At 43.2% G+C, this 14193-nt stretch overlaps 1 protein-coding gene across 1 annotated transcript; it reads right to left on the bottom strand.

The window, feature by feature from the left end:
• Positions 1-918: 918 nt before the first annotated feature.
• Positions 919-10547, bottom strand: LOC130949742 (uncharacterized). Its single transcript, XM_057878384.1, has 2 exons — positions 10038-10547; positions 919-1698 (listed from the first exon to the last, which is right to left on the bottom strand). Exons 1-2 carry the CDS (start codon positions 10545-10547, stop codon positions 919-921), a joined length of 1290 nt encoding a protein of 429 aa, XP_057734367.1.
• Positions 10548-14193: the final 3646 nt, after the last annotated feature.

Genomic DNA, 14193 nt, shown 5'->3' on the forward strand with positions numbered 1-14193 from the left:
TAATGTAATGCATAATTAAGTAAAAAATATAATAGATACGATTTGTATGAGACATAAAAGGAGAAAGTAAAGGTGGAACATAAGTAAAGGTGGAACATAGGAGGGTGTTGAGGTCGTGCGGTCACCCCTTCTTACGAGTAGAATCTCCTGAGATTTGCCATGTTTCATGTTCTCGGCACTTCGTTTCCATCCAGCTTCTCCAGCTTGTAGCCCCCTTTGCCGAGGACTTCCCTTACTCTGTAAGGTCCTTCCTAATTTGCGGCTAGCTTGCCCTCTCCTGGGGTTGGCGGTCCTATGTCGTTACGCCGTAAGACCAGGTCGCCTTCTCCTAAGCTCCTTTTCAACACTTTGCCGTTGTACCTGAGGGTTATTCTTTGTTTTATTGTTGCTTCCGCTAGGTGGGCCATTTGCCTCGTTTCGTCGGCCAGGTCTTTTTCGATCGCCTCACTCCCTCCTCCGAGGATTAACCTCGGGCTTGGTTCCCCGACTTTGACTGGGATGACCGCGTCGACCCCGTAAGTGAGTCAGTAGGGAGTTTTGCCGGTAGATGATTGGGGGGGTGGTTCTGCATGACCACAAGACTGAGGCAAGGTCGTCTGCCCATGAGCCTTTCCTCCCTTCAAGTCGCTTCTTTAGCCCTTTTATGATGATTTTGTAGGCCGATTCGACCTAGCCATTGGTTTGGGGGTGTTCTACTGAGGAGAACTTCTGCTTAATCCTTAGTCCTTCTAGGAACCCTTTGAACTTCTTGTCAGTGAATTGCATCCCGTTGTCCGATATGACGGCTTCCGGGATCCCGAACCTTGTGACCACTTGCTTCCACATGAACTTTTGGAAATTTGCTACAGATATGCTGGCTAGTGGTTTTGCTTCTACCCACTTGGTGTAATAATCTATGGCCGCTATAAGGTACTTTACTTACCCGGGCCCTGGTGGGAATGGCCCCAAGAGGTCGACTCCCCATTGGGTGAAAGGTCGGGGGGCCATCATTAGACTGAGCTCCCCGTGAGGCGCTTTGTGGAAGCTGGCATTTTCTTGGCATTTTTTACATTTTTTCACAAATTTTCGGGCGTCCGACATCATTGTGGGCCAGTAGTAGCCTACCCGGATGATTTTTCTTGCTAAAGATCTTCCCCCGATGTGGTGACCACAACACCCTTCAAGTACTTCCCTTAGGACGTAGTCTGTCTCGTCGGGACGTAGGTACTTAAGTAGGGGCTGGTGGAGCCCTCGCTTGTACAGCTGCCCTTGTATGATTGTGTATTTGGGAGCTTCCCTTTTAATAGCTTGTGCTTCCTTTTCGTCAGCGGGTGTTTCCGCATGCTCTAGATATCGGGAGATCGGGTTTATCCATGAGGGGGGGTTTGGCGCCTGAGCTATGAACATGATGATTGCAGGTTCTGTTGCTAGTGCTTTGATCAAGGATCTGTTCCCCATGTCGGGTTTGGTGCTCGCGAGTTTGGAGAGGAGGTCGGCTCGGGCGTTTCTTTCTCTGGGAACGTGCTGGATTGTGACTTCTTCGAAGCTTTTGCATAGCTCTCTTACTTTTTCCAAGTATTTTTGTAGCAGCGCATCCCTGGCTTGGTAACTGCCGTTTACTTGGGAGTGACGACTTGGGAGTCGCTGCTGACTTCCACCCTTGATGCTCCGACTTCTTTGGCTAGCATTAGTCCCCCCTATCAAGGCTTCATACTCAACCTGGTTGTTTGAGACTAATAATTCAAACTTAATGGATTGTTCGAAGGCTACTCCTGCCGAGTTTTTGAGGATAATTTTGGCCCCTCCGAACGTTTGTTTGGTTGCTCCGTCAACGTGGAGCTTCCACCGTGTGCTCGGTATGTCGGGAGTTTCTCCTGTGACCTTTACGAGGAAGTCTGCTATGGCTTGGGCTTTGATTGCTTGCCTTGGTTCATATTGCAAATCCTATTGGGATAGTTCCACCGCCCATGCCATCATTCTTCCCGCCAGGTAGGGTTTTTGGAGGATTTGTCGGATGGCTTGATCAGTTCTCAGGATGATTGTATGCCCTTGGAAGTACTGTTTTAGCCTCCTTGATGAAATTAGTAGGGCGTAGGCTAGCTTTTCCAATTTGGTGTATCTCGTCTCTGCTCCTTGAAGTATTTTGCTGATGAAGTATATTGGATGCTGGGTCTTGTCCTCCTCCCTGACCAGGACTGCCGCCATTGCTTGCATGGTCACGGCCATACAAGTATAGGGGCTTGCCTTCTTTGGGCCTGCTGAGTACGGGAGGTTCCGAGAGTATCCTCTTAAAATGGTTGAATGCCTCTTCACACTCCTAGGTCCACTCAAAGGTGATTCCTTTCTTCATTAAGTTGAAGAATGGGATGGCCAGATAAACCCATATTTTACGGTTTATCTTGTGCTTAATTGAGTGGATTTTATCAACTCTTTACCCACTTATTCATACTATTTGCATGGTTTTGTATTTGCCTTCCTAATTATGTGCTTTGATTGAAAACATGTTTCTTTGACCTTAATTTTATTAATATTAATTCTCCTTTTATACCATTAGATGTCGTGATATGTGTGTTAAGTGTTTTCAGAGATTACAAGGCAGGAATGGCTCAGAGGATGGAAAGGAAGCATGCAAAAGTGGAAGGAATACAAGAAGTTGGAGAAACTGCTAAGCTGTCCAGCCTGACCTCTTCGCACTCAAACAGCAATAACTTTAGCTACAGAGGTCCAAACGATGCGGTTCCAGTTGCGTTGGAAAGCTAACGTCCGGAGCTTCGATTTGATATATGATTTGCAATAGCTGCCTCGACGCCAGGTGACACAAACGCGTGGGTCACGCGGACGCGTGACCTGGCAGGAACGCAACCCGCGCAGCCGCGTGAGCCATGCGGCCGCGTCACTTTTCCGCGACCTGTACGGACCCGAAAGCGCTGGAAGTGATTTCTAGGCTGTTTCTGACCCAGTTTTTGGTCCAGAGAACACAGATTAGAGGCTATAAAGTGAGGGAATGCATCCATTCATAGGGAAGCCATTCATAATTCTCTTTTTATTATTTTAGATGTAATTTTCAGAGAGAGAGAGGTTCTCTCCTCTCTCTTAGGATTAGGATTTAGGACTTCTCTTTGTTTTAAGAGTGACTCTTGATCCCAGGTTCTATATTCCTTTTACTTTATATTTTTCTTCCATTTGGGATACTCTAATGCTTTTATTTTATTGCTTGAATTATTATTTATCTTTTCAATTTGGCTTATGCTACATTCATGTTATGATTTTCTTAATTAATATCATTTGAGGTACTTCAGATTTACTTTTGCCTTGCTTTATTTATACGAATGCTTTTAATTTAATTTATATTTTTTCCCCTTTTGACTTGGGTTAAGTGATTGGTAACGCTTGAGCTGTCAAATAAAACAGTGGTTGAAATGGGCAAATTCTGATTGCACTAGGATTGCTCTAAAGCTAGCCTCTCCACAAGAGTTGACTAGGACTTGAGAATTAAGCTAATCAGTCCACTTAACCTTCCTTTGTTAGTAAAGGTTAACTAAGTGGGATTCAAACCCAGTTCTCATCACAATTGATAAGGATAGGACTTCCAGTTCTTACACCTTGCCAAAAGTTTATTTTACAGTTATTTAGTTATTTTTAATTGCCATTTAAATTACTTGTCATACTTCTCCCTTATTTCTAAAACCCCTAATTTACAGGATTTATAACCAATAATAAGAACATACCTCCCTGCAATTCCTTGAGAAGACAACCCGAGGTTTAAATACTCGGTTATCAATTTTAAAGGGGTTTGTTACTTATGACAACCAAAACGTTTGTACGAAGGGATTTCTGTCGGTTTAGAGACTATATCTACCACGCGACTATTTTTTATGAAATTCTTTACTGGCAAAAATCCTAACGTCAAAATGGCGCCGTTGCCGGGGAATTGCAAACGTGTGCCTTATTATTGGTTATTTTAAATATTTTTTCTAAAAAAAAATATTTTTCTTTTACTTGTTTATTTGTTTCTCCTTTTTCCCCTTATTTCTGATATCTAGTATGAATTCTCACCCCTCTCGCTTTGAGTTTGGTTCTAACTTTGTTGAAGGAAATAGAAGTTATAGCAGGAATATGCATCAAGGTCAGACCAATCAAGGATGGATGGAGCCAAGAGGATCTAATCAACCCTTTAGGCAACAACACCCTCCGAGATATCCTGGACAAAGACCATTTTACGATGCATACCCAGCTGAAAGATACGGTGGACAACCTTGTAACTACCAACAAGCCCCACCCCGTGCATATAGGCCACCCTTTCAACATAACCTCGAACCACCACACTCACAAGCTTCTTTTCACCATTTGCCACCATATGATCCTTCCTTACCCCACTACCAATCCAATCACTCCCAATCACCACCACTTATTTATGTGTCATGTCCAAGTCCGGCAACCCGAGAAGCAGAGGTTCGCCTAAAGGAAACAGCAGATAATCTTCAAACCACCATTCTACAACTGGAGCAAGCAGTAATTCAATGGGTTTCTTGGCACTCAAATATACAAGAATCAGCCACAACTCCATGTGGATAGTTTAATGAAGAGCGGAGCATGAGAGAGATACCAGAAACTCTAGTGGACAAGACAGGAAATGAATTTGTACTAGAACAAGTAGAAGAAGCTGTCATTGTTCTAGAAGAAGAGTTGGTTGAAGATCTTGGAGATGCTGAACCTCCATGGGAAAGTCAAGTAATAGAGCATCCTTCAAAGACGTTTGAAGTTGATGTTGAGGAGGATGTACAACCTCCAAAGCATATCATGGTTGAAGACTTTGAAGGAGACGATCAAGAGATGGATTCAATCATTAATGAATTCTTATCTACATTTGAATCCTCTCCCATTGGACTTGACATGGAGATTACAGAAGAAGAAACACAACCTCCCTTGCCCTTGGTGAACACTGCAGAAGAGATTGAAATGGAAGAAATCCACCAAGAGGAAGAGGTTGATATTGAAGAAGATTGCCAAGAGGTGGAAGATGTCGAAGAAGAGCACAAGGGAGTGGAGCTTGCACGTTCATTAGAAACACCTCCCCCTAAGTTGCCATCATCCTTCACAACATTAAAGTGGGTGAAATTCATATCCCCTAGCTTTCTAATTCCACTTGAATACGGGCTACTGGAGACGGATGGTCAACTTAGAGCTCTCTGTGGCATTAAGAGTAAGAAAAAAATGGTCAGTGATAAGATTTATCCTGTAAGGTTCAACTTGGTTGTGTGCTCAACATTCAAACGCAAAGGTTGGTTTAGAGCTCAACTGACTGGGTCTAGGAAGTTGTTTGGTAGCTTTAGTGAGAATTCAGATTGCTTGCTACCCGGATGGAATCATGATGATCTACACAAAGACGGGAGCAAAGGCAAGGTCTGGGACCCCGGAATCCATTCTATCAATCACCACTCTTGGGGCCTTGTCACTTGCTTTAACTTACTTTAAGGCTTTCTGCGCCTAATTTGGGACCCCGGAGGCTACTGGAAGTACAAACATTGGTGGGGATTCCTAGATCAGTACAAGCATAAACCACCATAACAGGAAGCTCACCAATTGTCCAACTTAAGGACTTTAACTAAAAGTGCTAGGTGGGAGACAACCCACCATGGTATGATCGTTCCTTTTGCAATTTTAATTTTATTCAGTTTTATTTGTTTTTGAGTTTTATTTTATTTTATTGAACCTGGAATCATGCATAGCATTCACATTAAGCATTGCATTCTGCATACTGCATAAAAAAAAGATGCCACGCGACGCGACCGCATCAACGACGCGTCCGCGTCGCAAGGAGAGGGGAGAAAATAAAAATGAACAGAGAGTCACGCTGGAGTGTGGCTGGAGGCGTGCCAGTGGCACAAATCGACCCACACGATCGCGTCGTTGACGTGTCTGCGTCACATGGGCATAATGGCCTCCCACGCGACCGCGTGCCCCACGCGGCCGCGTGCCCTGATTTTCGACGTCAAAAAGGTGCATGGCAAAAAGTTGTGCTGGAATTGGGCTGGACTCGTGCTAGAAGCTCAAGCCCTCCCACGCGACCACGTGCCCCACGCGGCCGTGTCGCTTTCCAAAAATTGCCATGCACGCAATCGCGTCACCCACGCGATCGCGTCACCCCAATTTTGGCAAATAAATTAATTTGAACAGAGAGTTGTGCAGGCGCAAGACTGCACTCGCGCCAGAAGCATCACATGGGTCACGCGACCGCGTGACCGATGCGACCGCGTCCCCTTACTTAAAGCGCAATCGCGCGAACGCGTGCCCCACGCGTCCGCGTCGCTTGGGCCGCACAGCTTATCTTAATTTGCCAAATATCTTATCTTTTCTTCCCCAATCCTAATTTTTCCTCCCTCCTTTCTTCTTCCCTTCTTTCCCTTATAATTCTTCTTATTTTTATTTTTATTTTATTTATTTGCATACTTTCATTCATTGCATTATTTTCATTGGTGTTGAAATTTTATTTGGGTCATTGTGGATTGCTGCAGAATTATTTGACAATTATATATTACTTTTTAAAGGGTGCTTGCATGTTCAATTTAATACTTTCTATACCTTATTTACCATGCATGCTATGTGTTTGTGAAAAAGCCCATATAGCATTATGCACTTTTCTACATTACTTTACTCTACTATTCAATGCTTGCTTTTCACAAATTTCCTTTACTATTGTTTTAATTGAATTTAATTGTCAATACAAATGTGATGGTTTGTTACAAATAATGCTTGGTCTATGCTACTCATGTCCTTTTCCGGCATGCCAATAAACACCTTGCATTCACTTGTCATTTTCTGCACTAGCTATTTTTCATTGATGGCTTTTCACATGTACTCGAGAGCATGTGTTAATGTCAATTTTACATCCTAATGTGCATCCATCACCACTTTTCCCGTCCTCTTCCTTGCTATATATCTATTTGAATTTAATTTACTTTCTCTTCTCTTTTTCAGAATGGCCACCAAGAAAGAAAAGGAGAAAGCTACTCCCAAATCAACAGTAAGGAAAGGAACCGAAAGAGCCCCAGCTGAGGAACCACAACCCCCGTCCACTCGTACATCTTAGCACGCACCGAGGACGATGCAATCTTTAAGTGTGGGGAGGTCAATACCGACTTCCAGGGGTTAGTTACCTTCTTTTCAACACCAATACTCTTATTTTCTTTATTTGTTCATTGTTGCATTTGCATGTTTGATTGATTGCATGTTTATTTAATTTTTCTGCACTGCTTGGTTAAAATAATAAATTTCTTTTAAGACCCTATTTTTGAAAAATTTCACTAATTTAAATTGAAAAATTTTATGTTAAAAATTTGTTTGAAGTTGTAATTGGAACATGGTTTTTGAGCCAAAGAACACACAACCTGTGAGATTTGAGCTTAATTACATGGTTACATTATTTAACCATAAATTTTTATTCTTGTGTGTTCACTTCTCTATGATTGTAATCTTTATTTTGTTCCATTATATATGTCCAATATTTAATATATTTGCATGCTTGCATATGATTGAGGCCATTGTTTGAATCTAGCTCACTTGTCCCAAAATTAGCCTACCTTTTACATCACCCTTGTTAGCCCCCTTGAGCTTTTAAATCCCCTCTTGTTTTATAACCACAATTACTAGCCTTAAACAGAAAAACAAATTAAAAATCCAAAGTTGAATCCTTGGTTAGCTTAAGATAGAGGTTGTGTATCCACTAAGTGTGGGAAAATATGGGAACATGGGTTGATTGGAAAAGATTAATTCAATAAAATAATAAGGATTTTTGGGAGCATGCTCATGTGAAATAGATTTAAATTAAAAACACCATGTGCATTGATATATGTTCTATTTATGTTAAAAAAAAATTTATATATTTATGAATAAGGGGACAAAATTACCCCAATAATAAGTTTAGTAGAAAAATCAATGCACACGGAAGTAAAATCAAAAATAAATTTGATACATGAGTATGTGATAAAAAGTGGGAAAATTATGGGAAGCTAAGTATAATTTTAAAATTTTTATAGTATGTATATGTTAGGTGAGATCTTAGACTACTCAAGGATTCAATTTATAGCTCACTTAGCCATATATATACCTTCACCCTTACCTTGGCCCCATTACAACCTTGAAAAGACCTCATGATGTTTGCATTGGTATGCTAAATATTTGTTGATTGGTTAGATGAAGAACAAGGTTTAGAAAGCATGACTAGGGAAGAGTAGAGTGATTGACCCTAGACATTTGAGAGACTAGAGTGATATACACTACCAGTGAGGGTTCAGTGCTTAATTCTATGTTCCCTGCTTTCATTAGCTATCTTCTTACAAGTTTACTTGTTTTTACTGTATAATTTTAATTAGTGAAATCTGATTTATGTTTGTCTTGGAGAATTTATTTACTTTTAAACCAAGTAGGTAGGAACATTTTTTGCATGTAGTTGCATTCATATAGATAGGTTGCATTTCATACATCTTACCATTCCTCTTCATCTTTATAGTTTCTCTTGAGCTTAGCATGAGGACATGCTATTGTTTAAGTGTGGGGAGGTTGATAAACCCATATTTTACGGTTTATCTTGTGCTTAATTGAGTGGATTTTATCAACTCTTTACCCACTTATTCATACTATTTGCATGGTTTTGTATTTGCTTTCCTAATTATGTGCTTTGATTGAAAACATGCTTCTTTGACCTTAATTTTATTAATATTAATTCTCCTTTTATACCATTAGATGCCTTGATATGTGTGTTAAGTATTTTCAGAAATTACAAGGAAGGAATGACTCAGAGGATGGAAAGGAAGCATGCAAAAGTGGAAGGAATACAAGAAGTTGGAGAAACTGCTAAGCTGTCCAGCCTGACCTCTTCGCACTCAAACAGCGATAACTTTAGCTACAGAGGTCCAAACGATGCGGTTCTAGTTGCGTTGGAAAGCTAACGTCCGGGACTTCGATTTGATATATAATTTGCAATAGCTGCCCCAACGCCAGGCAACACGAACGCGTGGGTCACGCGGACGCGTGACCTGGAAGGAACGCAACCCGCGCGGCCGCGTCACGTTTTCGCGACCTGTACGGACCAGAAAGCGCTGGAAGTGATTTCTGGGCTGTTTCTGACCCAGTTTTTGGCCCAGAGAACACAGATTAGAGGCTATAAAGTGAGGGAATGCATCCATTCATAGGGAAGCCATTCATAATTCTCTTTTTATTATTTTAGATGTAGTTTTCAGAGAGAGAGAGGTTCTCTCCTCTCTCTTAGGATTAGGATTTAGGACTTCTCTTAGTTTTAAGAGTGACTCTCGATCCCAGGTTTTATATTCCTTTTACTTTATATTTTTCTTCCATTTGGGATACTCTAATGCTTTTATTTTATTACTTGAATTATTATTTATCTTTTCAATTTGGCTTATGCTACATTCATGTTATGATTTTCTTAATTAATATCATTTGAGGTACTTCAGATTTACTTTTGCCTTGCTTTATTTATATGAATGCTTTTAATTTAATTTAGATTTTTTCCCTTTTGGCTTGGGTTAAGTGATTGGTAACACTTGAGCTGTCAAATAAAACAATGGTTGAAATGGGCAGATTCTGATTGCACTAGGATTGCTCTAAAGCTAGCCTCTCCACAAGAGTTGACTAGGACTTAAGAATTAAGCTAATCAGTCCACTTAACCTTCCTTTGTTAGTAAAGATTAACTAAGTGGGATTCAAACCCAGTTCTCATCACAATTGATAAGGATAGGACTTCCAGTTCTTACACTTGCCAAAAGTTTATTTTACAGTTATTTAGTTATTTTTAATTGCCATTTAAATTACTTGTCATACTTCTCCCTTATTTCTAAAACCCCTAATTTACAGGATTCATAACCAATAATAAGAACATACATCCCTGCAATTCCTTGAGAAGACGACCCGAGGTTTAAATACTCGGTTATCAATTTTAAAGGGGTTTGTTACTTGTGACAACCAAAACGTTTGTACAAAGGGATTTCTGTCGGTTTAGAGACTATATCTACAACGCGACTGTTTTTTATGAAATTCTTTACTGGCAAAAATCCTAACGTCATGGCCCTTTCAGCTGAGGCTCCGAGGAACCGAGATAGAGCCGTGAGCTTCCCGGTGAGCCGTTGTGCATCTTTGATGCACCCAGGGCTTGTCATATTGAGAACAGCTTCGCATTTGTCCGGGTTGGCTTCTACCCCTCTTTGTGTTATCATGAACCCTAGAAATTTTCTTGCTTCCATGGCGAATGCGCATTTAAGTGGGTTAAGCCTTATTTTGAATTTTCTCAATGCCTCGAAGACGGCCTGGAGGTCGTTTATCAATTTGCTCGGCTCTGCTGTTTTTACTAAGATGTCGTCGACATATACCTCTTCTGTTTTGCCGATGAGATCATGAAAGACTCTGCTCATCAGCCTTTGGTAGGTGGCCCCTGCATTCTTCAGTCCAAAGGGCATTATCTTGTAGCAATAGATGCCCCCTAGTGTTATGAAAGCTGTCTTGTCTTCGTCGGGTCTGTGCATCGGGATTTGGTTGTAGCCGGAATAGGCATCCATGAAACTGAGGAAACAATATCCCGCTGCCGAGTCCACTAGGGTGTCAATGTTGGGGAGAGGAAAAGAGTCTTTTGGGCATGCCTTGTTCAGGTCGGAGTAATCTACGCACATCCTCTATTTTCCACTGGCCTTCTTGACTAAGACAACATTGGATAGCCACGTTGAGTACTTGAGTTCTTTGATGAACCCTGCTTCTAGCAGTCCTGCTGTTTGCTTGGCGACTTCTTCAGCTCTTTCTTGTGACATCTTTCTTCGCTGCTGGGCTACCGGTTTGGCCTTGGGCTTTATGGCTAGCCGGTGAGACATGACCTCGGGATCCAACCTCGGTATGTCTGATGGGGTCCATGCAAAGAGGTCGCTGTTTGCCCTAACAATTTCTATGAGGGGGCCCTTGAGTTCGTGGGGTAGGTTCCTATTAATGAAGGTAAATTGGTCCGCCGACTTCCCTATCTAGAACTTTTCCATGTCCCCTTCTGGTTCAGGCCTTGGTTTGTCCTCCATCCTGACGTCTAGATCTGCTAGGAACACGCCAATTGCCTTCTTAGACTCTTTCCTTAAGGAGAGACTGGCGCTGTCGCAGGCGACTGCCGTTTCTAGGTCTCCTCTTATGGAAACGACCGTTCCCTTGTCTGTTATGAACTTCATCATTAGGATCTTGGTGCATATTACAGCTGAGAATTCATTGATAGTTTTCCTCCCTAGGATGATGTTATAGACAGTAGAATCTCTAAGGACTACAAAATCTGCCATAACCGATTTCCTAGTGTCACCAGTTCCTAGGCCAATTGGGAGGGAAATCGTCCCGTCGGGTTTGATGTAGTTGTCACCTAGTCCCATGACTCTGTGTTGGTGATTTTTGAGGTCGGACTCCTTGAGTCCCATGGCGTCGAACACGTTTCTGAACAAGATATTAGAGTCGGCTCCTGTGTCGACGAGGATGCGCCTGACTAATCCTGTGCCGACCGTTGCTGTAACTACCATGGGGGGCTTTTCCGGAAGGTCGTTGAACCATTTATCTTCTGGGCCAAAAGAGATTGTAGGGTGCCTTTTGCTGGTGGCAGGGCCATTCGTCGAGATGGAGAGTACCCGGGTGTCCTTTCTTACTACCGACTTGGATTTGGGGGGGCTGTCTCGTCCGACCACAATGTTAATCACGAAAGTTGGGGGGTTGTCGGGGTCCCCTGAGGGTTCTTGCCTTGGCTTGACAGTTCGGCTCCGACCTTCCTCGGAGCGTTCCCTTTCCCGCCTCCTCGGCTCCCTGATGAGCTGGGAGAATTCGCTCAGCTTTCCTTCTCTGATGGCCTGTTCCAAGGCATCTTTGAGGTCGAAGCAGTCTTAGGTATTATGCCCAAACCCCTTGTGATAATCGTATTAAAGGCTCTTGTTGCCTCCCGTTCTCTCTTTTAGTGGTCTAGGCCTTGACAGGATCCCCTTGTCTGTAATTTGTTGGTAAACATCTACTATGGGCACCGTAAGTGGCGTGTAGTTCATGAACCTTCCTATCCATGGGTGCTTGGGTGGTTTGTTTAGGTTGCTGTCCCTGGGAGCTTCTTTGTACCTGTCAGCTTGGGGCGCCTGCCGGGTTGACGAGCTAGGGAGCTGCCGTTTGTTGGCTGCTACAACCTGACTGACTTCTTCATCGTTGATGTATTCCTTGGCGATGCTTTGATTTCCTGCATGGTCCAGACAGGCTTGGTTGTAAGGTGCTTCGTAAAGTCTTCATTAGTAGGCCGTTCGTTAGGCATAGGCTAGCAACTGAGTCCGTGAGGCCGTCGATCTCCAAGCACTCGTCGTTGAACCTATCTAGGAACTTCCTAGTCGGCTCCCCAGGATTTTGGGTTACCCCCAGTAAGTTGATTGGGTGTTTTGATTTGGCTATGCGTGTCGTGAACTGGGCTAGGAACTTCTGGGATATGTCTACAAAGGTTGTGATGGACCCTTGTGGGAGTGTGTTAAACCATCGGATCGCTGGGCCGGCCAGCGTTACGGGGAACGCTCGGCATCTAACCGCGTCGTCTACCCCTTCCAAATTCATCCTTGCTTCAAAGGCTGTGACATGCTCCTGGGGGTCCTTGGTCCCATCATACCTCATGTCCGTCGGCTTGTCGAAGTTTCTCTGAAGCCGGACCTTGAGGATTGACGGGTGAAAAGGGGTCGCTCCCATGATGACGGGGTCTTCCTGTCTCCTGGCCTCCTCTTTCTGGACCCCCAACGGCTTTCCGACCTGCTTCGAGTGGGTCTAGATGTTGCTTGTGTGTGCGCTCCCTCGTGCCTCGTCAAGATTCTACCCTGGCTGTCTTGTGCGCGAGAGGGAGAGCGGGTGTGGGCGTGGGACTGGCTTGCGCCGCCGAGGTTTTGTACTCTGTGCCTGAGTTCCTGCATGATCTTGGTGCTGTCGGCTCCGGTTCCCCCGAAGGGGCACCTTTCGGGGGTCTGGGTATACATTTGATTGCATTGAACGGATGGTCTCGGGTGTTCGGCAGCGCGGGCTGTCGAGCTCGCTCTGCTCAAACGGGTCCCGCCTCCTTCGCGGTGCTCCTCCGAAGTGATTGGTCGCTCCATGTCTGCTCCAGGATCCCCACAGACGGCGCCAATGTTCGTTACCTGGTTATCTCGGGTTGTCGGTGGGTGGTGAGCTGGAGAGAAGGAGATCCCGAACTGGCGTGGAGTGATGGAAGCTGCATATGCTGGCGACGTCGGAGGCTAAGCGGAGCAGGGGGATGGCCACCTGCAAGGACACTCCGACGCTCAAGTCAGAGTCCGTACTGGAGGGTGGCAGAATTAGGTAAGGATGTGACATACCATGGGGGTGAGAGCTGTCCTCTCCCCTTATATACTGTGTTGGGTGGGCCTATTAATGATCAGGCCCATTGATGGAGGATCTGTGAGCTATCGCTTTCCACGTGAGCGGATCGTCCTGTACTTCAGGCCGGGACATCGGATACCGACCCTAAGGGCATCGACCCGAGTGGTAGTGCGCTTTGGGTGGCAAGTCGATCGGGCCCTAGGTCAGGTGTTTAGAAGCCGACCCAAGGAGCCTTTTTGCTAGTGTTTCGGACCTGGGTCGGATAGTTCCCCGACCTGGCGACTTCTTGGGCAGAACTTTGGTAGTCCGTAACATCATGCGTTACAAAATCAAAAAATTATTATTAATTATGAACTAATAAGTTATTTATCATTGTTACCTGCAAATTTAATTTGAATATTGTTTATGTTGCACTCTCTTGAATCCCCCCTCTTTTCAAGTTGCAGGCTTCCTTTGGACTAAAGTCGCAGATTGGCAAATAAAAAAAAATGTAGAATATCTTCTGCACATTGAAAAAGTTATTGAATGAAGTCAGAAGTAGTATTGATCTCCAATAGACGTAGGTAAATATTGTTAATTTTAACAAGAGAAAATTTAGAGAGATAATATTTTTATTAACATTTGGTAAGTATTTAAATATTAAAAAAATAAATAATTTTATATTATTAAATATAATTTTATACTATTAAAAATATTCAAAATAACTAATTAATAAATACAAATTATAAAACGTATTGACACGTAGCACTCCTCTTTTAACAAAAATTGATGGCAAACAATTAGCCGTCAACAACACATTGAATGAACAAATAAAGCCTTGTGTGCTATATATATATATTA

The sequence above is a fragment of the Arachis stenosperma genome, chromosome 9, assembly GCF_014773155.1.
Source record: "Arachis stenosperma cultivar V10309 chromosome 9, arast.V10309.gnm1.PFL2, whole genome shotgun sequence".
NCBI lineage: Eukaryota > Viridiplantae > Streptophyta > Magnoliopsida > Fabales > Fabaceae > Arachis > Arachis stenosperma.